The sequence below is a fragment of the Abramis brama genome (genome assembly GCF_963993115.1).
Source record: "Abramis brama genome assembly, chromosome: 11".
NCBI classification, from domain to species: domain Eukaryota; kingdom Metazoa; phylum Chordata; class Actinopteri; order Cypriniformes; family Leuciscidae; genus Abramis; species Abramis brama.
Genome location: NC_139973.1, coordinates 22166636 through 22193014, shown reverse-complemented (window position 1 = coordinate 22193014; position 26379 = coordinate 22166636). Strand labels below are relative to the sequence as shown.

General features: G+C 37.3%; 1 protein-coding gene across 3 annotated transcripts in view; it reads left to right on the top strand.

Moving 5' to 3' along the window:
* Positions 1–26379, top strand: part of ccdc40 (coiled-coil domain 40 molecular ruler complex subunit) — a 68774-nt gene that overhangs the window by 22588 nt on the left and 19807 nt on the right. For all 3 annotated transcript variants that reach the window (XM_084128059.1, XM_084128060.1, XM_084128061.1), the window contains exons 10-16: positions 8244–8365; positions 8444–8687; positions 8793–8975; positions 14595–14840; positions 15024–15237; positions 17240–17409; positions 18029–18120. In XM_084128059.1, coding sequence (XP_083984185.1) covers positions 8244–8365; positions 8444–8687; positions 8793–8975; positions 14595–14840; positions 15024–15237; positions 17240–17409; positions 18029–18120 — 1271 coding nt within the window. The remainder of the gene's footprint in view (positions 1–8243; positions 8366–8443; positions 8688–8792; positions 8976–14594; positions 14841–15023; positions 15238–17239; positions 17410–18028; positions 18121–26379) is intronic.

Genomic DNA, 26379 nt, shown 5'->3' with positions numbered 1-26379 from the left:
GTCACGGATAATAGCTTCGATGTGCTTTGCCTTACTGAAACTTGGCTTAAACCTAATGATTATTTCGGTCTAAATGAGTCTACTCCAGCAGGATACTCCTATAAGCACGAACCCCGTCTGATTGGTCGTGGCGGCGGTGTTGCAGCGGTCTATAGAGATATTCTCAATGTTACTCAGAAAACGGGTTATAAGTTTATTTCGTTTGAAATACTTGTACTAAATGTTACGCTCTTAGATGTTAGAAAAAAATCCATATTATCTCTAGCCTTGGCTACCGTATATAGACCGCCTGGGCCTTACGCTGATTTCCTAAAAGAGTTTGCAGATTTTCTCTCAGATCTATTGGTCAATGTAGATAAAGCATTAATTGTTGGAGATTTTAACATACACGTAGATAATCCAAATGATGCGTTAGGGGCTGCGTTTATAGATTTATTAAATTCCTTTGGGGTCAAACAAAACGTCACCGGACCAACTCATCGTCTTAATCACACACTCGATTTAATTATATCATATGGAACCGATCCAACCGATATAGATATCATTCCACAAAGTGATGATGTCACTGACCATTACTTGGTAACTTGCATATTACGTACTGCTGTAATATGTCATGCGGCGCCGCGTTTTCGACCAGGCAGAACAATCCTTCCATCCACCATAGATAATTTCTCGAGTTGCTTGTCTGTTCTGTCTCAGCTGCTGCCTGAACCCAAACAAACAGATGAACTAGAAGAACTAACTAGCACTATGAGCACCATTCTCTCTAGAACATTGGATGTTGTTGCACCCGTTAGATTAAAAAAGGTCACAGAGAAAATTAAAGCACCATGGTACAATAATACTACGCATGTTCTAAAGAGAGAAACCCGTAATTTAGAGCGTAAATGGAAACAAACTAATTCAGAGGTCTTTAGAATCGCGTGGAAAGACAGTATGTCACGTTATAAAAAGGCCCTAAAAGCGGCCAGGGCTGAGCATCTCCGCAAACTAATAGAAAACAACCAAAACAATCCTAGGTTTTTATTTAACACCGTGGCTAGACTAACAAATAAACAGACGTCACCCGAACAAAATATCCCGTTACAGTTTAGTAGTAATGATTTCATGAACTTCTTCACTGAGAAAATAGAAAACATCAGAACCACAATTGTAAACGTTCAATCCTCAATCGCACCTTATAATTCAGCCTCAATTTCCCCCCCGCAAGAACAATTACAGTGCTTTACAACTATAGAACAAAAAGAGTTAAATAAACTTATCACTTCATCTAAAACAACAACATGTTTATTAGATCCTATACCAACTAAACTACTGAAGGAAGTGTTACCTGTAGTGGAAGAGCCTCTCCTCAATATTATTAACTCATCTTTATCTTTAGGTCATGTTCCAAGAACATTTAAACTGGCAGTGATAAAACCTCTCATTAAGAAACCACAATTAGACCCGCATAATCTAGCAAATTATAGACCCATTTCAAATCTACCTTTTATGTCTAAAATACTAGAAAAAGTTGTGTCCACTCAACTGGGCTCTTTCTTGCAAGAAAATGATATCTATGAAAAGTTTCAGTCAGGATTCAGGCCGCATCATAGCACTGAAACTGCGCTCGTTAAAATCACAAATGATTTACTCTTAGCTTCTGACCAAGGCTGCATCTCAATACTAGTTTTACTTGATCTAAGTGCTGCGTTCGATACTATAGATCATACAATACTCTTAGATCGACTACAAAATTATACTGGTGTTCAAGGACAAGCATTAAGCTGGTTTAGATCATACTTATCAGACCGCTACCATTTTGTCTATTTAAATGGAGAAAAATCGATCATAATTCCAGTAAACTATGGAGTGCCGCAGGGATCTGTGTTGGGCCCTCTGTTATTCTCAATATATATGCTGCCACTTGGAAATATTATAAGGAAACATGGAATTAGTTTCCATTGTTATGCTGATGACACTCAAATATATATTTCATCACGGCCGGATGAAAACGCTAAATTATCCAAATTGACAGAGTGTGTTAAAGATATAAAAGATTGGATGACGCGTAATTTTCTATTATTAAATCCAGACAAGACAGAGGTAATACTTATCGGTTCAAAAAACCGCCCACAGAACCTCTCACAATACAACTTTGACATCGTAGGATGTCCTGTTACTTTATCCTCTACAGTAAAAGACCTGGGTGTTATACTCGATTGTAACCTGTCTTTTGAAAATCATATTTCGTATGTTACAAAAACAGCCTTTTTCCACCTTAGAAACATTGCTAAGCTACGTAATATGCTATCAGTTTCTGATGCAGAAAAGTTAGTTCATGCATTCATGACCTCGAGACTAGATTACTGTAATGCTTTATTAGCCGGTTGTCCTGCATCCTCAATAAACAAGCTACAGTTAGTCCAAAATGCAGCCGCTAGAGTTCTTACTAGATCAAGAAAATATGATCATATAACACCGATTTTATCATCACTACATTGGCTACCTATAAAGTTCCGTATTAATTATAAGGTATTGCTACTGACTTATAAAGCCCTAAACGGCTTAGCTCCAGTCTATTTAGCGGATCTTCTATCACCCTATAATCCATCGCGCTCTTTAAGATCAATAAATTCAAGGCTTTTGGTCATACCTAGGATATCCAGATCAACCAAAGGAGGGAGAGCATTTTCACATTTGGCTCCAAAACTCTGGAATAGCCTTCCTGATACTGTTCGTTGCTCGGACTCACTCTCCCAGTTTAAAACTAGATTAAAGACGCATCTTTTCAGCCAGGCATTCATATAATATTGTTAATCTCACAGTTTCAAACTACAATCCGGCCTCTAGTTCATAAATGCCAGAGGAGAACTGGCCCCCGACTGAGCCTGGGTTCTCCCAAGGTTTTTTTTTTCTCCATTAGGTCACCTGATGGAGTTTTAGGACACCATTAGGCCGCTTGATGGAGTTTTTTCGGTTCCTTGCCACTGTTGCCTTTGGCTTGCTCAGTTGGGGATATTTTGGGGATATTTAATTTTATTCTATCAATCAATAAATTCCACTAGAAACAAACTTTGTTGTATTATTTTATTTTAATACTGTGAAGCTGCTTTGATACAATCTGTATTGTGAAAAGCGCTATACAAATATACTTGATTTGATTTGATTTGATCTTAAAACACAGATAGCGTAGATCGAGTCCAAGGCCCCCAAAGCTTCACAGTTGTTTTCTCTTCATGGTTTATGCTTCATTTCATTTGGTAACATTAAGCAGTTTTGATTTACACGCTGTTTAATTTTTGATGATTACGTTATTTTATATTTTTTGAGTGGGCAATCTTCTATTGTTTCAGCTTCTTCTTCTCTTGTGTTTTTTGATCCGGAGATTCTGTACTAGAAGATGTGTCATATAGCGCCCCCTACCTTATAACAGTGAAAACATGGATAGCTGGAAAATTCAGTCAATGGTGGGGAAAGAGTAAAATAGAATTAAAGTAAATTCCTATGTACACTTTCATTGGATTAGCCTACACAAAAATTTAGATACGCAGAATTAGAAACATATCTGTTTTATATCAATATTCTAATCAACATTTTCAAACAATGTAAGTTTCATAAGACTGAAAAACTATGTAAAAAAAGTATATTTTACAGTATTTCTCGATCAAAAGATTGAGTACAAGTACAGGCCAAATATACTTGGACTTTTCTCTCAGTATAAATCAAGTACACTTAAGTGAAATTTTAAGTATATTTCTGAGAAGTACATAAAGTATATTTTTTTTAGAAGTATATAAAATGTAGACTGAAAGTATACTTTCTTATTTTTAGTTTAAAATAAGTATACTAATATAACACTTGAATAAACTTCTTTTTCGTAAGGGTAAACATCTATCAACAAATTAAACTTACTCATGCTGTCAAAAATGACTAAAACGTCATTGGAATTTGACAAATAATCAATTTTCTTGTCCCTAATAATCAACATAATGCAGGGGAAAAGGCAATATGAACTGCAGCAGTGCTAAACTGTTCACTGTTCATCATATAACAACACACAAACTGTCAATGTATGAATCAGACTCACTAAGACTGCCGAGAAGTTCTTTTCCACGCATCATTTTAATATATCCATGTTTATGGTTACAGTCAAATCATAACTGAAATCACACCTGGGGCCGTATGTATAAAGCCACTCAGAGTAAAAATGTTATCTTGAGTCTGTCAAAATTCTAAGAATGACATCATTTTACTCTTATTCATAGACTAGAATATGTGTGATTCATAAAGGTTCCTAAGTGTTAAGATTAGGTCTCAGCTCCTAAATTATTTAAGAGAGCTGGAGAGGTATCCTAACCTAGTTAGGAGTAACAAGATGGCAGCAGAGAGGATGCGGCCACGCACTTTTCAACGAAAATATGATGTATTGGAGTTAAATGATGATGTTGATCAAACGATAAAAAAGTTTAATCATCAAGGTATTCTTTTTGTAACTTACCTTTAAGAAATTTTACAGCAATGAAATGAAATTAAAGTAATAATTATATTTTTGGCAACTGGAAAAATGCAGCAGTGCACCTGTGATGACTCGGGCCCTTCAGTCCACAGTTAGCAGGCTCTTGAATAGCACTATTGTGGCACGTACCACACCAAATATACAGTAGTGACCAAAAGTGATGTGCAGAGTCTAAAAAAAAATTTTTTTTTTAATGACCCTACAAGTTTGCGTAAACCATCAAATTATGAGGAAAATATTTTTATATTTATATTTTTTTAATATTTTAAAATATGAGGGAAGAACAAAATTTAAAAAAAATTTAGCGAAGGTATTTATCTGACAAAATTATTTCAAGTCACCTTTATTTCTACAGTGCTTTTTACAATACAGATTGTTTCAAAGCAGCTTTGCAGAGTAAACAGGAAAATAATGCAATAAAGTTAGTCTTGGCTGTACAGCAGCTCTAGAAGAAAATAGTATCATTGTCTGGCTTAAGTAAGGTCAGTGTTGATTAATTTCTACCAGAAAGACTCGGGAGGCAAAATACCGAAACAAGTATACATTTATTAACAGCCCAGCAAGCAAGTATTGTGTTATAAAGTTCTTTGGCGTAGGCCCTGTCCATAGCTTGCAATCAGACGGTACGGATTCTGCATTTCCTGCCTGAAGACGAAGGCAGGGGTGCAGCCGACCCCTTGGGAGGTATGGACAGGGACCATCCTGGTGGTGGTGGGGAGGATGGAGGTGAATGTAGGCGTCAGCATCTGCGAACTCAGACATGTGTAAGTACCGATCTTTATACTACAAGTATTAGAACACAATTGGATAGATGAGAAGGTAATAAGTGACGTAACAATTTAGTCTTCCTGGCAGAACTTACGCTAAAGCTTTCATTTCCATTGTAAAAAATCATTAGTTATCTATTTAGTTCACTGATTTCTCCAGAGCGGCTGTATAGATAAATTATGTCATCGTCCAGCTCAGTTTAGTTCTCATATAATGGTGTCAATGCAGGCAGATCAACAATATTGTTGAATATTAAGTGACAAAAAAGGGCAAACTACAGCTACAGGTTTTAGAAAAACTAAAAAGCTCACAGGAGAAAAAAAAATCATACATTGTCTGCAACATAGTAATTTATTAATATTTCATTGTCCTCTCTTGTTTTTTCATGTGTTCATAATTTCTTTGTATGACATCCTGGCTAAAAAATATGTCTGTACAATTTGGAATGTTTCATTGTGTTAACACAAATAAAGAATTGACCCCAGGCACAACTACACAATACGCTTACAAAATCTTTAACACATTTTTAATACTATTTGAATAAATGGTGAATCTGACAATTTTCCTTTGCCTCACTTTTCCCCTGGGGATTCCACAGCATCAATACTAATTTGTGATAATTTTGCACAATGCAAAGCATCATTTAAAAATAAATTTAAATATTTAAGTTTCAGTGTCTTAATTAAATTATTTTATTATAATTACATTAAATGATTGGTGTCATGCTGCAGTGACCTCACCCTTGCAGGCTCACTATTGGCTTATTCAGTGGTTGAGGGTGGCCATTTTGGGTTGACATCATTGTAGTCCTTAGTTAACAACACTTAAGTGACTGACACTTAAGAATCAGTCTTATACTTTACTGAAAGTTGCTTTTTGCTTCTTTATAAAAGTCTCATACTCTTAGAGAAGTCCTACTTTTTACTAAGAATTTTTTGACACTTAAGTCAAAGCTTAAGACTATTCTTAAAGGGTTAGTTCACCCAAAAATGAAAATTCTGTCAGTAATTACTCACCCTCATGTTGTTCCAACCCCGTAAGACCTTCGTTCATCTTCGGAACACAAATTAAGATATTTTTGATTAAATCTGAGAGCTGGCTCACTGCTCCATAGGCTTCTAAAGACGTTATAACTTGCTGGCCCAGAAAATGCATTAAAGACATCGTTAATATAGTCCAAGTGACTACAGTGGCTCAATCTTAAGTTTATAAAGCGACGAGAATACTTTTTGTGCGCAAAACCCCCCCAAAAATAACGACTTTATTCCACTATTCATTTCCTTCTCTCTGGGCCTCGAGTTTTTTCACATAGTGTAATAGCGCAGCGCGTCTGTGTTGCACGTCACCACGTAGCAAAGTAGGACTTCTCTAAGAGTATGAGACACCACGTAGCACGTAGCTCACTATTGGCCGACGCTGGTCATGTGTGTGATGCGTGTGACGTGCAACACAGACGCGCTGCGCTATTACACTACGTGAAAAAACTCGAGGCCCAGAGAGAAGGAAATGAATAGTGGAATAAAGTCGTTATTTTTGTTTGTTTTTTGCGCACAAAAAGTATTCTTGTCGCTTTATAAACTTAAGATTGAGCCACTGTAGTCACTTGGACTATATTAACGATGTCTTTAATGCATTTTCTGGGCCAGCAAGTTATAACGTCTTTAGAAGCCTATGGAGGAGTGAGCCAGCTCTCAGATTTCATCAGAAATATCTTAATTTGTGTTCCGAAGATGAACAAAAGTCTTACGGAGTTGGAACAACATGAGGGTGAGTAATTACTGACAGAATTTTCATTTTTGGGTGAACTAACCCTTTAAGGCTGCATATCTCGGCTGCCGCGTCATCAAACGTCACTGAAGGCCATCTCAATTTGAAGGATCCCTGGAAAGCAGCCTTTGTTTCACGTCCTTGATTCGGCCTGCTTTGAAGGATGCATCAAATGTATCCTCCGTGGCCTTAAATCACCTTTGCACACATTCCAATTCACGAAAATAAACTGACGGAGAACGAGTCGGTACAGAGCTGGTCAGAGTTTAACATGAAATGAAAGACAAAAATTATGTTTTCGGACATGAAAGCATAGATGTTATCTTTTGTTTTGCTGTAAATTAATCACTAACACTAAACTGACAATAACGTAAGCCACTGGGAGACGGCTGTATTGCATTAATAAAAAGCCAGTTAATATAAAGATTTGAAATGCAGTATTTTTTTAAGATTTAACAGTATGTTCGTAGCTGTGACTGTGGGGGCGGGAACATGTGTGACGTAACCATGCGCTCTTACTAGAACGTCTCATTCTAGCATTTAATTGATGAGAAGAACACTAGCCTACAAGCCTCAGAAGAACTGAACTAGGAAGGACGCTGTCTTGGTAGGATGCAGCCTTTTGAAAAACACCGGTCCCTTTGTGTTCAGTTTGCACCATTTCCATAGCTGAGTTTGTTGTCATGGTTTCAGATTACTTGTCATTTAGTTCAGGTGTGTGTCATTAATTATCCTTCCTTCTTCGTTTCTCTGTTTCTGTTCATTGCTGTTGGGTCTCGTCTGTGTCTAGATGTGTTATATGCTGCTCTCTTTTTGTGGATTACTTCTGTGTGGATTTATTAAAGACTGCCTTTCATCTTCATGTCTGTGTACTTTCTACAACACAGCATTGTGACACATTAAAAACTTCAAATTTTAACACTTTCACCATTCAAAGTTTGTCTTGACAAATCTCTTTTAGTGTATTAAATTTGCACTTAGTTTAAGTTCCTTTTAATCTTACTCCTTAAATTCAGTTAGACTCAATTCTGCATCCTTTTTGCTACCTCCATTCAAAATTCATTTTAGATTTAAAAACTTAATTGTAAAATGCTTCTAAATTCAGTACTGAATTGTGCACAACCCTACCAGGCACATCTTACAAAAATATGTACATAAATAAACATTTGCAAATGTCACCCATGAACCCGTGTGTGTGTGTGTGCTATAGGCGCAGTTGGAACTGGACTCAGTGACTGTCGAACGTAGGCAGTTACTCCAGCAATGGAACAGCAGCCTGTTAAGGATGAGGAGGCGGGATGAGGCTTACACTGCAATGCATGAGGAACTGAGGTGAACATAATGTTCATGATGTTTGAGTATGTATGACCCAGACAACAGTATTGATGTGTATTGACGTCCCTCCTCCAGGCTGGCCAATGATCACGTGCGCTCTCTGGACACAGAGATTGAGGGCTATAAAAAGTCTATCACAAAGGTGGAAGAGCAGAATGAGCATCTCACTCTGCGTCTGAACCGAGCCCAGACTGACTCCACAACCTCACGTAAACTCATCACATACTCCCAGAACCACCAGGAAGTCCTACAGGCCCAGTACAGCACATATACGCGAATGCTGCAGGAGACAGAGAAGACCCTCAGCACATTGCGTGGGGTATATCATTCACATCATTCTACAGAAATATTTCAACTGCTTGATGGTAAATGAGCACCAGTCTGAAGGTTATATATGGGACCTATGTATTTCTTTCTCTTTCAGGACCACGAGGTGCGTCAGTCCGAGTTCAAGGCTCTCAGGAAGCAGATGGAGAAAGAGTCTGCAGTGCGTTTGGACCTGGAGGACCAGATCATGAACAAAATGCAAGAGCAGCTTACTCACAATAATGCAGCAAAGTACTCATGCCGACTGACTGATAAAACTGTAGGACACAGGAGAGAGAAGGTAGGATGCTGTTAGCTAATCTCACCACTCATTAAATTATTGTCATAATTGCACATTTAATAGTCAAGTCAAGTCACCTTCATTTATATAGCGTTTTTTAACAGTATGAATTGTTTCAAAGCAGTTTACAGTGATAATAGGAAATTACAGTAACAGAGATTGTTTTGGCTTTACAGCAGCTCTAGAATAAAGTTATTGTCCAGCTAAAGTTAGTTTTGATTGATTGATTCACTTCCGTTATGAAGATCATCTATCTATAAATTACAGAAACGTCTGTCTGTGTGTCTGTCTGTCTGTCTGTCTGTGTGTGTGTGTGTGTGTGTGTATGTCTGTTAACCACATATCTCTCAAACCGTTAGTCCGATGGATTTCAAACTCGACAGGTGTCTTGGCATGAGTAAGTGCAGTGCCAAGTTTGACGTTGTTTGGATGAGAAATGCTAAAGATATCGTTAAATATATCATTTTTAGAAGGTTGTGGTTTAAAAATAAACATTCTGACATTAGAGGGTTGTATCGGTCAAAGAAGCCCCAAGAAGGTTGTGGTTTAAAAATAAACATTCTGACATAAAACACTCAACACTGTTTACTTCTGAATATTATAGTTTGGTTCCAGAACATGATAAATCCATCTATCTATAAATTACAGAAACGTCTGTCTGTCTGTCTGTCTGTATGTCTGTCTGTATGTCTGTCTGTCTGTGTGTGTGTGTGTCTGTTAACCACATATCTCTCGAACCGTTAGTCCGATGGATTTCAAATTCGACAGATGTCTTGCCACGGGCACGAGTAAGTGCAGTGCCAAGTTTGATGTTGTTTGGATGAGAAATGCTAAAGATATCGTTAAATATATCATTTTTAAAAGGTTGTGGTTTAAAAATAAACATTCTGACATTAGAGGGTTGTATCCATAGATATCATATATAAAGGCTAGATGTCTCGTGCTCGCTGCTGGCCAATGGAGGTCGACATCCGCACGTGGCGGCCATCTTGCCACAGTGTGCTCGCTCACTCGTTTAATGGTGCATGTACTTTTAAATAACCATAACTTGCTCAATTTGCTACCGATTTTCAAACGGTTTGGTTTGTTATAAATGTCAGAGATGTAGTTATGACACTGCATACATACAGTGCATACATATGAATAATTATAACATACATGTTCAAGCATTCGGAATTATAGCCACGTTAATAACGTTTGTAAGAAACCAAACCGTTTGTAAATCCGTCAAGATTTCAGCGAGATAAGAGGATTTGTGTGCGTGCTGATCATTCACCTTAATGCACAGCTTCACTGTGACAAGATGGCCGAACGGTGATGCCGGAAGTGACTGCGCCATAAGACATCTAGCGTTTATATATGATATCTATGGTTGTATCGGTCAAAGAAGCCCCAAGAAGGTTGTGGTTTAAAAATAAACATTCTGACATAAACACTCAGTCAGCTACACTGTTTACTTCTGAATATTATAGTTTGGTTCCAGAACGTGATAAATCCATTTTGATTAATTTGAGTAAAAATATGTTTTCTTTACCAAGAAAGTGGCAAGATGAAAACCACTATTTTCTGTTTCAAACTTTCACATAGCATCTTTAGGTTATAATATCATAAAAAATTCAAATCCAGGTTTGGATTTTCAAAGATCTATTATAAAAACTGATTATTTTCCCCCAAAAATGCAATAAATTCATGACACTTTTTTTCCAAAATGCTATCATATTGAAACTGTTGAAATCAGCCATCACTAAGAAATATCTCCTGAACTTTTTTGACGGCGATCAGCTCACAAAAACTGATTTTGCACAGGCACTTTGCACTGCTCCCTGAATCGACGCGCTTATTCATTTGTGGATGTTAACTGAATCTGTAAGTCAGCTATGCTGTTTACTTCTGAATATTATATTTCATTCTGGTGCGCTTAAAGTTATCGCTACTGTGTAATAGTAGCCTATGCTATTCACCAACTAAACATATCCTATTCAATGTGTTCACAGTCTCTTTCACGGGCATCATTTGTAGTAGCCTATTCACAAACTGTTTCCTCAAGCATAGCGTTTTCTCGGAGTTCACTGTGTGCTTTCTACCATGCACAAATAAAAATGTCACTGAACTTTTGCTGTGTAATTGTAACAATGAGCACTCAAACACACCAAACCAACAATTACTAAAAACAAAAACTGATTTTGCACTAGCACTTAGAAGGTTGTGGTATACATAAACACTCAGTCAGCTACACTGTTTACTTCTGAATATTATAGTTTATTCACAGCCATCATTTGTAGTAACCTAGCCTGCTCCCTGAATTCAATGCGTTCACAGTCTCTTTCACGGGCACCAAACCAACAATTACTAAAAACACATGCAAAAACTGATTTTGCACGGGCATTTTGCACTAGTTTTGATTAATTTGAGTAAAAATGTGTTTTCTTTACCAAGAAAGTGGCAAGATGAAAACCACTATTTTCTGTTTCAAACTTTCACATAGCATCTTTAGGTTATAATAACATAAAAAAATTCAAATCCAGATTTTGATTTTCAAAGATTTATTATTAAAACGGATTATTTTTCCCCAAAAATGCAATAAATCCATTGAATCAATATAAAAGTTATTTTTTATCATATTGAAACTGTTGAAATCAGCCATCGCTAAGAAATATCTCCTGAACTTTTTTGTTCAGCGATCAGCTCACAAAAACTGATTTTGCACGGGCACTTTGCACTGCTCCCTGAATCAACGCGCTTATTCATTTGTGGATGTAAACTGAATCTATAAGTCAGATATGCTGTTTACTTCTGAATATTATATTTCATTCTGGTGCGCTTAACGTTAGCGCTACTGTGTAAATGCTATTCACCAAACATATCCTTTTCAGTGCGTTCACAGTCTCTTTCACAGGCATCAGTTCACGTTGTGCTTTCTACCATGCACAAATAAAAATGTCACTGAACTTTTGCTGTGTAATTGTAACAATGTGCACTCAAACACACCAAACCAACAATTACTAAAAACACACTTAAAAACTGATTTTGCATGGGCATTTTGCACTAGTCTATCTATAAATTACAGAAACGTCTGTATGTCTGTGTGTCTGTCTGTCTTTGTGTCTGTCTGTTATTCGCATATCTCTCGAACCGTTAGTCCGATGGATTTCAAACTCGACAGTTGTCTCGCTAGGGGCACGAGTAAGTGCAGTGCCAAGTTTGACGTTGTTTGGATGAGAAATGCAAAAGATATTGTTAAATATATCATTTTTAGAAGGTTGTGGTTTAAAAATAAACATTCTGACATTAGAGGGTTGTATCGGTCAAAGAAGCCCCAAGAAGGTTGTGGTTTAAAAATAAACATTCTGACATAAACACTCTGTCAGCTACACTGTTTACTTCTGAATATTATATTTTATTCACGGCCATCATTTGTAGTAACCAAGCGGCAACCTCCCTGTCTCTCTCTTGAAACCAACACGGAAGTGAATTAAACGGCAATTCACCAACTGGCCACTAGACACCGGCTGCAGAAGTGAGTCAAATCTGTATCTCCCCCATGTTAAAATGCCCAACTTTACAGCAGAAAAAAAGTCCATATTTTTTTACAGTCTATAGTAGTAACCTATTCACAAACTGTTTGCTCAAGCGTAGCATTTTTTCGGAGTTCACTGTGTAGCCTGCTCCCTGAATCGTTGCGCTTATTCATTTGTGAATGTTAACTGAATCTTTAAGTCACCTACGCCGTTTACTTCTGTATATTATATCTATCTATAAATTACGGGAATGTCTTTCTGTCTGTGTGTGTGTGTGTGTGTGTGTGTGTGTGTGTGTGTGTGTTATTCGCATATCTCTTAAAACCGTTTTTCCTATGGATTTCAGACTTGACAGGTGTCTCGCTACGGGCATGAGTAAGTGCAGTGCCAAGTTTGACATTGTTAGCTTGGAGTTCACTGTGTAGCCTGTCTGTCTGTCTGTATGTCTGTCTGTCTGTCTGTGTGTGTGTTATTCGCATATCTCTCAAACCGTTAGTCCGATGGATTTCAAACTTGACAGGTGTCTCTCTACGGGCACGAGTAAGTGTTTGGATGAGAAATGCAAAAGATATCGTTAAAAATACCAGTAAAAGAAGCCCCAAGAAGGTTGTGGTTTAAAAATAAACATTCTGATATAAACACTCTGTCAGCTACACTGTTTACTATTATATTTTATTCACAGCCATCATTTGTAGTAACCTAACCTATACTGTTTACTATTATATTTTATTCACAGCCATCATTTGTAGTAACCTAGCCTGCTCCCTGAATTCAATGCGTTCACAGTCTCTTTCACGGGCATCAAATCAACAATTACTAAAAACACACACAAAAACTGATTTTGCACGGGCATTTTGCACTAGTTAGTTATTAACTTAAAACACTCAACGTGCTCCGGCCGCCCATTCGCTCAAAACAGTGCCTGGTGGCTCGAGAACGCACTGGAAATAGGTTCCAAGGTGCAAACGATTATCAGTTATGCGCAAACCTATGCGCAAACCTATGCAACCTCTGCGCAAACCTCTGCACAAACACAGACGTACATGTGCACATGCGCATTACGTGTTCAGTCCATAGATACGTTTGAATATACTGTATATGTGCGTAGGCGTGTAGTCCTTCTTTACAAATCAACCCTCAACAAACTACTTGTCTGGCCTTAAAATTTTTAATTTACATAATAATATGTAACTACTTTATATAATGTGCCTCTCATATAACCAAACCTAAAAACCTAAAAACCAAAAAAGTTAACTTTCATGAAATGAAAACATCAGAGACATTATTGTCGTTGAATCTCACAAATAAACATGTCACATTTCACACCAAAATTAAAAGAAAAAGAATATGAAGTAATATTTTGTAATTTATATTAAAAAAAATTAAACCTATTTTAGGACCATTACAGTTTGTTTTTTTTACACGTTTTTGTGACTATGTTCCTAGCCCCCCACCCCCAATCTCATTTGTGTTAGGTATCTGTACATGTTACTTCTCAGTCCACACCTCCCCCGTATTACTGTATTACAGTAAAACAAATATTGAGATTTTTTTTTCAGCATAAATTAATGGCAGTACAACAAATACTACCATGATGTATAAATACTTTACAATTTAATCCATCATCATTATTTAAACATTATAGTAATTACAACTAAGTATATTAAAGATGTTATCTTTTTCAACATTGCTGCCTTCCTGTTGCCCAATTTGAGAATGGCGCAAGAACTGATAAAATGGTTTCTTTGAATGCAGTCTAAGTGTCACAGGTTGTTGTAGGCAAAGGAGAGGTTTTAGGTGAGGATCTAAAAGCAGCAGTCTTTATTAACCAAAACAAAAAACTGTGGAACACTAGAATGCAACAGGAGCAGAGGAAACAGAAAGTGCTCTTTTGCAGAAAAGCAAACCAACCTTGACAGTGACAATAAAGGACTAAGAACTGAACTATACATATATATATACAGTTATATATACATATATATATATATATACATACATACATATATATATATGACCATGATTTTGAGGTGTAATATGACCTGAATGTGTTCTTGACAGGTTTCATAAAATTCAAACTTGTGCATTGTATGTGATTTCTTAGGAGGCTCAGTTAACTAAATTGGAGAATGACATCAACACAGTAACGCTGGAAGGGCAAGAGGTGGTGACACATCTGGATTCTCTTGTTGCATTTCAAGCTGAACTTGAGCAAGAAATGAGCCAGCGACACTTGCTGCTGTCTTCTCGCGAGACAGAGATTGCTAAACAAGTCACAGAGATTAAGCGAAAGCAGGCCACGATCAGCATCTACAACAAGAAGATCAAGGATATTGTGTCCAGTACAGGGGTTAGTCCACACATTTCACACTCAGTTAATGTTTTAATGTATGGATGTTTTGAAAAAGACATGGACCTCCCTTTTCTCTGATGATTATAATAAGCCATAGCATCCATCTAGACTATTGCATTTCATATTGTAGTTACTGTAGATACTGTATATTTACACTGTCAAATGTGTGTGTGAGAGCAGCATGAAGATCTAGGTCCTCTGGAGATCCATGCAGCCACCCTGTCTAAGGAGCTGGAGGAAGTTGGTGCTGACATTAAAGAGCAGCAGCAGTTGTGGCTTTGGCAGCAGGGGGAGTTAGTGAGATTCACTCAAGAAAAACAGGCCCACGGCTCTTCTGTACAGATCCTACGATCACAACTCACAATACTGCAACAGAGCAAGATCAGGAAAGAGAGTAGGTACCACTTTTCACACATATATACACACTGTTCTCAAAGACTCTGTAAACTATTTCTGCACCACTAGTTGTATTAGTATTAGTATAATAATAATAATAGATGACTATAAATTTACTAACAGGTAGTAAATACATTCTGTGTGGTATTAAAAAAAGCAGCATAAATTAAAGTTAAAGGGATAGTGTTAAAAAAAAAAAAAACTCACCTTTATTCCAAACCTTTATTACTTTCTTTTGCATAATATATTTCAAAGAATGTTTTTTTCTATACAGTTAAAGTCAGTGGGCTCCAAACCAACATTCGACCCCACTGACTTTCATTGTATGGACAAAAAAACACTGAACAGAGAAAATTAGCATGAGAGCGCAATTCCAAAAAAGCGCCGATGTGAGTGGAAAGTTCAGAGCGTGATCTACTGACGACATGCAAATTAAAGAACACAGACGCAGCCGGATCATTTCCATAATGACAAACGCAATCTACCTGTTAGCGTATGATTTAAGACATGCTTTTTTGGGGCGGTAAATAATGGCGCAAACACCATTGAAATTGGCGAGCGCAAACCTTAATAAATCACCTTGCATGATTCATTTAAATACTCCCCTTCCATAATTTTTGCATCTGAAAGGGAAACTTCCACAAATGCATATGTAATAAGGTCAGCCGCAAAAATAACTGTGTCCATGCCTTTTCAGCGCTAATATTTCACTGCGTGACTTTAATAAATCCTGACAGTAGTTTTTGAATGCCACAAGAGAGTTTGCGCTAACGCAAGCTGTTAGTAAATCTGGCCCATAGATGAGAAACATTAAACGCATATTATATTATTTAAATTATATATACATTTAGTTTTTGCGACCGTCTAACTCACAAAAAAATTACAAATACAACACATGTGGGTCTTCCTCAACTGTTGTAAGTTTTGGTTTATCTTGCGCTGACCAATGTATCACTTACTTATACTGACACCTACCAACGTGCATGCAGCATCATGCAAAAATAAAGGTTTACAGTAACGGATGCGACTGTTAATGCGGTATTCGTAATGACCCATAATAGATTTATTACGTGTGTTTCCTAGAATGGGCAATTTGCATTATCAACAGCATACAGTATCACTCACTGGTATTACATAACATTCAGTGACACATGCCACTCAAATACTGACTACATATTTGAAAAATATTACCGTTTTGTAAATGTTAATTGATATTTAAAAATCACTAAATTAGGCTATTTATTTAGGATTTTGTGTCTCAATTACTTCAGTATAGCTGGTCAACTCATCCGTCAGTCACTACTGGAGGTGCCACAACATATGTTCTGCAACATTGGCAGTGGCACATAAGTGGCAATCCATCGGCACAACAAGTTTTATTCGGCACATCCATCGGCACATGTCACATGCCACTATCCACTGGCACGTCACAAGTTTTAGTGGCACATTCCACTATCTACTGGCACATGCCAATGAAAATTGGATGTGCCACCGGATGTACCACTAAGCACAGTGATTAAGCCAATGATTTCTGTGCATAAAATGCCATATGCCACTTAATGTTAATACCGCTACTGGCCTTTTCACTTCTAATTCTAATTAGCAGTGTTTGCTGAAATGCTGAGTAATTCATGGTCTGTTGAAAGTACTTTGTTAATGCTTTTACATTTTTAAGTTTCCTTTTAATGTTAGATGTTTGAAGGGTGAGTAGAATAATGTCACTTCATTGAATCCAGTTTTTTTTTTTTTTTTGCATTCATAGAGCAAGCCTTTCACTGATTGTTTACAGTTTAATGGAAGTTGCTCCCATAATTTGCGCAAAGCGTCATGCGACGAAGGAAAAAGGTGGATAACTTTAAGGATATCAAGTGCAGACCTTTTTACCATTTGTCCAAAGAGATCAAACAAAGCTCAAAGTAATAAAATGAGTCTGATAAATAAATACATTATTGATATCATCCTCTGCGTATATGTGTGTTGGTAATATTTATTTATATAAGGTGAGATGGAGCAGGGGCAGCGTGAGCAGACAGATCTGGATAAACAGATCAAAGCTCTCATGGCAGACATGGTAAAACTGAACTCTCTGCTCAGTAAAAACAGCGATCTGAATCAAGCCCTGCAACAGAGCAACAGTCTGATGGAAACAGAGTTCAGACAGAGACTCAAGGTACAACTCTACACACTGTGTAGCTTAATGTGGAAATTCAGGCCTTTTCCTTATACACTCATTTTTTCTGTATTCGTCTGTTCTTATTCTTTTCATTTCGTCATCTGTACTGTCATTTTCCCATGCACACACCCTACAATAAGAAAGAACTGATATTCCTTTGGGATTTTGTCCATTTACTGTATAACAATAAAGGGCTTTTTTTTTCAGTGTATACTAGATAGTAAATACACAAAAGATCAGCAGTTATGTAAATACTAATCAGTAGTAATGTAAACACAATACAACATATGTTCTATTCTATAACACAAGTACAACTTGGTAGAATATTTACCAATGGAAATTTTGAAGTTTAAACAATAAATTATTTAGCTTCCCATTCTGTTAAAGCAGACATTTAGCAGAGTTTAATTAGGTTATCACCTTATTCCAAGTAATCCTGAAGACCTTGATTAAGTTATGTTTAAATAGATGTGGGGCTAAATTCTGCAGCACAGTGAACCTCAGAAGTTAGACTTGAGAATCCCTGATGCAAATAGACATGGAATTGAAATCACTCACATGATTTATTGTTAAATATACATTTTGAACAGTTTATTTGTATCTATGTTGTGTGTAGGAGGCCGAGAGGGATTCAGTTGTGACTCAGTTGAAGCTGGAGAGGTTAAATGAAGAGAAAGAGAGACTTATCAACAGCCTAGTGGAGGCAGAGTGAGTCACACATGCAGGCACACACACACACACACACACACACACACACACACACACGCACTCACGCACTCACGCACACACACACACACACACACACACACACACACACTTGTTTTGGTATCTTCATGGGGAATAACGGTATTTAAAACATGTTGGGTTTCCATGTTTTATGGGGACATTCCATAGACGTAATGATTTTTATACTGTACAAACTGTATATTCTATCTCCTAACCCTAAACCTACCCATCAGAATACTTTCTGCATTTAAACATTTTCATTAAACATCACTTAGTATGATTTATAAGCCGTTTTCCTCTCACCTGCCACCTTTGTTGGGGACATTTTGTCCACATAACCACACACACACACACACACAACACACAACACACAACACACACACACACACACACACACACACACACACCCTGACTGAGTTTCAAAATCTGGTAACACTTTACAATAAGGTTCCATTTAACCAGTTAACATTAGTTAACTACATTAGTTAAAATGAACTAACAATGACAATACTTCTAAATATATGAATCTTAGTTCATGTAAATTTCAACACTTACTGGTACATTATCAATATCAAAAGTTGTATCTGTTAATATTATTTAATGGGCTCAAGCTAAAATGAACAGTTTTTTTTAATTTATTTTATTAACTAACATTAACAAAGATTAACTAGATGGTAAAGTTTGTAGACAAACTTTAAGTTGGCTTGAAAAAGCCTAGCCAGAAAGTTTGAAAAAGTTTTAAACTGTTCTAGCATGGTTTACCATGATTTACCATGATTTACCATGTTTCTAGTATGGTTTACCACATTGCTAGCATGATTTACCATGTTTTAGGATGGTTAGATGGATAGATCAAGATTAGTTAGAAAGAAAGAAAGAAAGAAAGAAAGAAAGAAAGAAAGAAAGAAAGATTGGTTAGAAAGAAAGAAAGAAAGATTGGTTAGAAAGAAAGAAAGATTAGTTAGAAAGAAAGATAGATTAGTTAGAAAGAAAGAAAGAAAGAAAGATTAGTTAGAAAGAAAGATAGATTAGTTAGAAAGAAAGAAAGATAGATTAGTTAGAAATAAATAAAGATAGATTAGTTAGAAAGAAAAAGAGATTTGTTAAAAAGAAAGAAATATGGCTTAGTTAGAAAGAAAGAAAGAAAGAAAGAAAGAAAGAAAGAAAGATAGATAGATAGATAGGTTAGAAAGAAAGATAGATAGATTAGTTAGAAAGAAAGATAGATTAGTTAGAAAGAAAGAAAGATAGATTAGTTAGAAAGAAAAAGAGATTTGTTAAAAAGAAAGAAAGATGGCTTAGTTAGAAAGAAATAAAGAAAGAAAGATAGATAAGTTAGAAAGAAAGAAGGATTAGATAGATAGATAGATAGATAGATAGATAGATAGATAGATAGATAGATAGATAGATAGATAGATAGATAAGAAAGAAAGAAATAGATTAGTTAGAAAGAAATATAGATTAGTTAGAAAGAAAGAATGAAAGAAAGAAAGAAAGAAAGATGGATTAGTTAGAAAGATTAGTTAGAAAGAAAGATAGATGGATTAGTTAGAAAGATTAGTAAGAATGAAAGAAAGATAGATAGATTAGTAAGAAAGAAAGAAAGATAGATTAGTTAGAAAGAAAGATAGATTAGTTAGAAAGAAATATAGATTAGTTAGAAAGAAATATAGATTAGTTAGAAAGAAAGAATCAAAGAAAGAAAGAAAGAAAGACAGATGGATTAGTTAGAAAGATTAGTAAGAATGAAAGAAAGATAGATAGATAGATAGATAGATAGATAGATAGATAGATAGATTAGTAAGAATGAAAGAAAGATAGATTAGTAAGAATGAAAGAAAGATAGATTAGTTAGAAAGAAAGAAAGATAGATTAGTTAGAAAGAAAAAGAGATTTGTTAAAAAGAAAGAAAGATGGCTTAGTTAGAAATAAAGAAAGAAAGAAAGAAAGATAGATAAGTTAGAAAGAAAGAAGGATTAGATAGATAGATATATAGATAGATAGATAGATTAGAAAGAAAGAAATATAGATTAGTTAGAAAGAAATATAGATTAGTTAGAAAGAAAGAATGAAAGAAAGATGGATTAGTTAGAAAGATTAGTTAGAAAGAAAGATAGATGGATTAGTTAGAAAGATTAGTAAGAATGAAAGAAAGATAGATAGATTAGTAAGAATGAAAGAAAGATAGATTAGTAAGAATGAAAGAAAGATAGATAGATTAGTAAGAATGAAAGAAAGATAGATTAGTAAGAATGAAAGAAAGATAGATAGATTAGTAAGAATGAAAGAAAGATAGATAGATTAGTTAGAAAGAAATAAAGATAGATTAGTTAGAAAGAAAAGGAGATTTGTTAAAAAGAAAGAAAGATGGCTTAGTTAGAAAGAAATAAAGAAAGAAAGAAAGATAGATAAGTTAGAAAGAAAGAAGGATTAGATAGATAGATAGATAGATAGATAGATAGATTAGAAAGAAATATAGATTAGTTAGAAAGAAATATAGATTAGTTAGAAAGAAATATAGATTAGTTAGAAAGAAAGAATGAAAGAAAGAAAGAAAGATGGATTAGTTAGAAAGATTAGTTAGAAAGAAAGAAAGATAGATAGATAGATAGATAGATAGATAGATTAGTAAGAATGAAAGAAAGATAGATAGATAGATTAGTAAGAATGAAAGAAAGATAGATAGATTAGTAAGAATGAAAGAAAGATAGATAGATTAGTAAGAATGTGGCAGGTTTTACCAAAGAATTCTGCGCATACTCCGCCCAGACCAAGAAGCGACTCCAGTCATGTTGATTCTGGTGACAATAGGTACGAAGAAAACGAAGGAGATCCTGATTGAGTCTCTCTACCTGCCCGTTGGACTGAGGATGGTAGCCAGAGGTGAGGCTCACATTAATGTGCAACTTAGAGCAAAGCTCCCTCCAGACTCGAGATGTAAACTGGGGACCGCGGTCCGAGACAATATCCTCAGGGAGTCCAAACAGGCGGAACACATGATTCAGAAGGGCTTCAGCAGTTTGTAGAGCAGTGGGCAAGCCAGCCAGTGGGATGAAACGGCATGACTTAGAAAACCGGTCTACTACAGAGAGTATGGTGGTGAAACCTTGAGAGAGTGGTAAATCAGTAACAAAGTCCACTGCCACATGTGACCAGGGACGTTGAGGAACGGGTAGAGGTTGTAGGAGACTGGCTGGTTTCTGATGAGAGGACTTAACAGTGTTGCATGTGATACATTGGTGGATGAAAGTTATGATGTCAGATTGTAGAGACGGCCACCAGAATCTGTTGGAAACTAGCTAATGAGTCGCAGTGATTCCCGGATGTCCTGCGCTGGGGGTGCAGTGAACCCACTGTAGAACACGGTGACAGAGATCAGGAGGAACAAAGAGGCGATCCGCGGGGCATTCAGGCGGAGCAGGATGTCCCTGTTGTGAAGCAGGGACTTCGGTGATTATATCCCACTGTACGGGTGCAACAATGAGCGAGGATGGTAGAATAGACTCTGGTCTGGAGAGTTCGTTAGGACTGTCGTACTGACGAGACAAAGCATCTGCCTTCCCGTTCTTGGATCCTGGTCTGTAAGTGATCTTGAAGTTAAATCTGGAGAAGAACAGAGACCAACGGGCCTGACGGGCATTCAGACGCTTAGCAGAACGGATATACTCCAGGTTTTTATGATCGGTGAGTACAATGAAAGGTTGGCGCGCGCCCTCCAGCCAGTGTCTCCACTCCTCAAAAGCTGCCTTCATAGCCAGAAGCTCTCGATCACCCACATCATAATTTCGCTCAGCCGAATTGAGTTTGCGGGAGAAGAACGCACAAGGAAACATCTTGGCCGGGCTTCCATGACGTTGAGAGAGAATGGCACCAACTCCTGTGTTTGAAGCATCCACTTCAACGATGAACTCTCTCTCCGGATCAGGGTGATGCAGAATGGGCGCGGTGGTGAAACTCGCCTTAAGCCGCTCAAAGGCCGTTGTGCATTCAAGAGACCACCGGAATTGTTTCCCCCCCCCCCTGAAGAAGGGATGTGAGAGGGACCACAATAGTACTGAAATTACGAATAAATCTGCGATAGAAATTCGCAAATCCCAGAAAGCGCTGTAATTCCTTAATAGATGTGGGTTGGGGCCAGTTCACCACGGCTTGGACTTTGCTGTCATCCATGAAAACCCCATCTGCACTGATAATGTATCCCAGGAAAGCGATTCGGGTCTGGTGAAATTCGCACTTTTGAATTTTGGCATAGAGTTGGTTGTCAATTAAGCGCTGAAGGACAGCTCGAACATCCCTGATGTGTGCCTCGAGAGTCTCAGTATAAATCAGGATATCATCAATGTAGACTATAACTGTATGGTTCAGCATGTCTCGGAAGATCTCATTGACGAATGCCTGGAATATGGAGGGACTATTGGAAAGTCCGAACGGCATAACCCGGTACTCATAGTGACCGGAAGTTGTGGAGAAAGCTGTCTTCCACTCGTCACCCTCACGAATACGAATGAGGTTGTACGCATTCCGTAAATCCAGCTTTGTGAAGTACCGGGCTGTGCGAAGCATCTCCAAGGCAGCGGGGACTAACGGCAGAGGATATCGATACTTGATAGTCACCTCATTGAGACCCCAGAAATCAATGCACGGCCGAAGCCCACCGTCCTTCTTCTTAACAAAAAAGAACCCCGCTGAAGCTGGTGAGGTGGAAGGAGTGATGAAACCCTTAGCGAGCTGTTCCTCGATGTACGTCTTCATTGCTTCTGTCTCCGGCTGAGATAAAGGATACACTCTCCCGCGCGGTGGAACAGCCCCAGGTAAGAATTCGATAGCACAGTCTCCTGCTCGATGTGGAGGTAAGTGAGAAGCTTCACTCTCGCTGAACGCCAGGGCTAAATCATGGTATACCTCAGGTAATTCTTGAAGATCCGATTCTCTCACAGATTCATGACTCGTTTCTGGACCCTGGACAGCAGACATGCAGTTCTCCTGACAGAAATGGGACCATTGAGAAATTTTCCTCTCAGACCAGGAAATGAGTGGATTGTGACGTTCCAGCCATGGAAATCCCAAAATCACCGGGTAATGAGGTGAGTTGATTGTGTATAGTTGTAGTTTCTCCGTGTGCTGAGGTCCGACATTGAGAGTGAGGGGTTGCGTGATGTACTGCGCCTCTCCTGTCCCCAGAGGGCGCCCGTCCAGTGCAGTCATGGCAACTCGAGACTCACAAGGAACAAGAGGCAAAGAATGAGTTTGTGCAAACGTAAGATCCATTAAATTCCCTGCAGCACCGGAGTCAATTAAAGCCCTCGTCTCAACAGTCTCTCCATTCAAAATTAACTCTCAAGATAAGAGAATGAAAGGAAGGAATTTTGGGACTCACCGCAGTAGATTCAGAGGATGCGGCCGTCTGAGGTGATCTCATGGGAGGTCTCACAGGACAAGCGGCTCTCAGATGACCAGGTTGAGCACAATACATGCATAAATTCAGACGTCTCCTCCTATCACGTTCGACCATGGAGATGTGCGTGACACCGATCTGCATAGGTTCAGATTCTGTGCTGACAGAGGGGAAACTGAATTGATGATTTCTGTGAGATGGACGACGAGCCCAGATGAGATGATCTAAACGAATGGCGAGCTCCATGATCTGATTGAGACTTTTTCCATCATCACGGCATGCCAGCTCTCCCTGGAGATCCGAATTGAGTCCTTTACAGTATAAGAGTATAAGTGGTCCGTCACCCCAGCCTGTTTGTGCAGCGAGCGTTCTGAAAGTGAGCGTGTAATCCGCCGCTGACGAGTTAGCCTGGCGTAATGACAGAAGCAGTTCCCCTGGGTCCTTTCCTCCCGCGGGATGTTCAAACACCTCTCTGAAATGAGTTTTAAACACATCATAGGTGAAAGAGGAAAGCTGACCTCCAGTCCACATCGCTGTTGCCCATTCCAGCGCCCTTCCCGTCAGAAGCGAGCATACGAAAAAGATTCGACTCTGGTCCGTATGGTGCTCTCGGGACTGACTGAAATAGATCTCACATTGCAATAAAAATCCTTTACAGGTGGCTGGTGATCCATCAAACTTCTCAGGTAATGACATTCTGGGATTACCAAAAGGGGGACTCACGGCTGGCGGAGAAGGATCGGGTGCAGCGGCTGCCGGCTGCGGAGTTAATGCCTGCACAGACCTCACAAGCTCTTCGGTGAGTGAAGTTAATTTAACCAGCTGTTGACGATGAGAGACCAGCTCAGAAGCTTGCGCTGAGACTTCGTTGGCCAAGTAAAGAAAGTCTGCTGGATCTTGGGGTGGCGAAGTCTTCTGTAATGCTGAGGCTGAGGCAGAGGGATCCATTTGCAAGACTTTATTAACACAGGTAAGAAACACAGGCAGGCAGACATAAACAGATGGCAGCAGTAGTCAGAGGGACAATCCAATACTCAAAGTCAGATACAGGCAGGGATCAGGGCAGGCAGCAAAGGTTCACAGAGTCCAGGATACAGGCAAGGATCAAGGTTCAGAATAACACGGTAAACAGGAGAGTATGCTTGGTAATGTCTGCTGAGCAAATCAAGACTTCGCACAGAACAATGGAAGACACAGTCAATATAAAGGGGGAGATAATGATGAACAGGTGATGGTGATAATGATGGAGGGAGTGCTGGGAAGTGCAGTTCTAATATTCAGGAGAGAGGGAGCGAATGAAACCAGAGGGTGGCGTAAGAGAGCGTTCTATGACAGATAGATAGATAGATGGATTAGTTAGAAAGATTAGTTAGAAAGAAAGATAGATGGATTAGTTAGAAAGATTAGTAAGAATGAAAGAAAGATAGATATATAGATTAGTAAGAATGAAAGATAGATAGATTAGTAAGAATGAAAGAAAGATAGATAGATTAGTAAGAAAGAAAGAAAGATAGATAGATTCGTAAGTAAGAAAGAAAGATAGATTAGTAAGAATGAAATATAGATAGATTAGTAAGAATGAAAGATAGATAGATAGATTGATTGATTAGTTAGAAAGAAATATAGATTAGTTAGAAAGAATGAAAGAAAGATTAGTTAGTTAAAAAGAAAGAAAAAAGATAGATTAGTGAAAAAGAAAGATAGATTAGTTAGAAAGAAAGAAAGTTAGATTAGTCAGAAAGATAGATTAGTTAAAAAGAAAGAAAGAAAGAAAGATTAGTTAGAAAGAAAGAAAGATTAGTTAGAAAGAAAGATAGATTAGAAAGAAAGAAAGATAGATTAGTTAGAAAGAAAAAGAAAAAAGAGATTAGTTAGTAAGAATGAAAGATAGATAGATTAGTTAGAAAGAAGGATTAGATAGATAGATAGATAGATAGATAGATAGATAGATAGATTAGTTAAAAAGAAAGAAAAAAGAGATTAGTGAAAAAGAAAGATAGATTAGTTAGAAAGAAAGAAAGTTAGATTAGTCAGAAAGAAAGATAGATTAGTTAAAAATAAATAAATAAAGAATGATTAGTTAGAAAGAAAGAGATTAGTTAGAAAGAAAGAGATTAGTTAAAAATAAATAAATAAAGATTAGTTAGAAAGACAGATAAGTTAAAAAGAAAGAATGATTGATTAGTTAGAAAGAAAGAAAGATTGATCAGTTATATAGAAAGATAGATTAGTTAGAATGAAAGAAAGATGGATTAGTTAGATGAAATATTAGTTAGAAAGAAATAAGTTAGAAAGAAAGAAAGATTAGTTAGAAAGAAAGAAGTTACAAAGAAAAGATGATAGATAGATATTAGTTTGAAGATAGATATAGATAGACAGAAAAAGTTTGACGATAGATAGATATTAGTTTGAAGATAGATAGATATAGATAGACAGAAAAAGTTTGACGATAGATAGATAGATAGATAGATAGATAGATAGATAGTTTATTAGTACATAGAATAGTAGTTTAATTGAGTCTAGGGCTTCAGGGAGTTTAGATTTGAGTTTTTGGCTGGTACACTAATGGGCCACCGTAGTCTAGGCTCAATTTGAACAGTCTGCAATGAAAGTCTATGGGATTTTTATGATTTTTAATATTAATTTTTAAGAAAACTGAAACTCAAATCAGTCTGAAAAAATATAGCACACTAAGTCAGAACAGTCTGAAGGTCTGACCCGAGTTTGGTGGTCGTAGCTTTAACGGTCTAGGAGGAGATACAGTCTAAAATTTGGCTCAGAAGAAGAAGAATAACTAGAATGTACATTTCCTGAAGAAAATGTGAAGTGGTGCTTGCAGTGGCAAA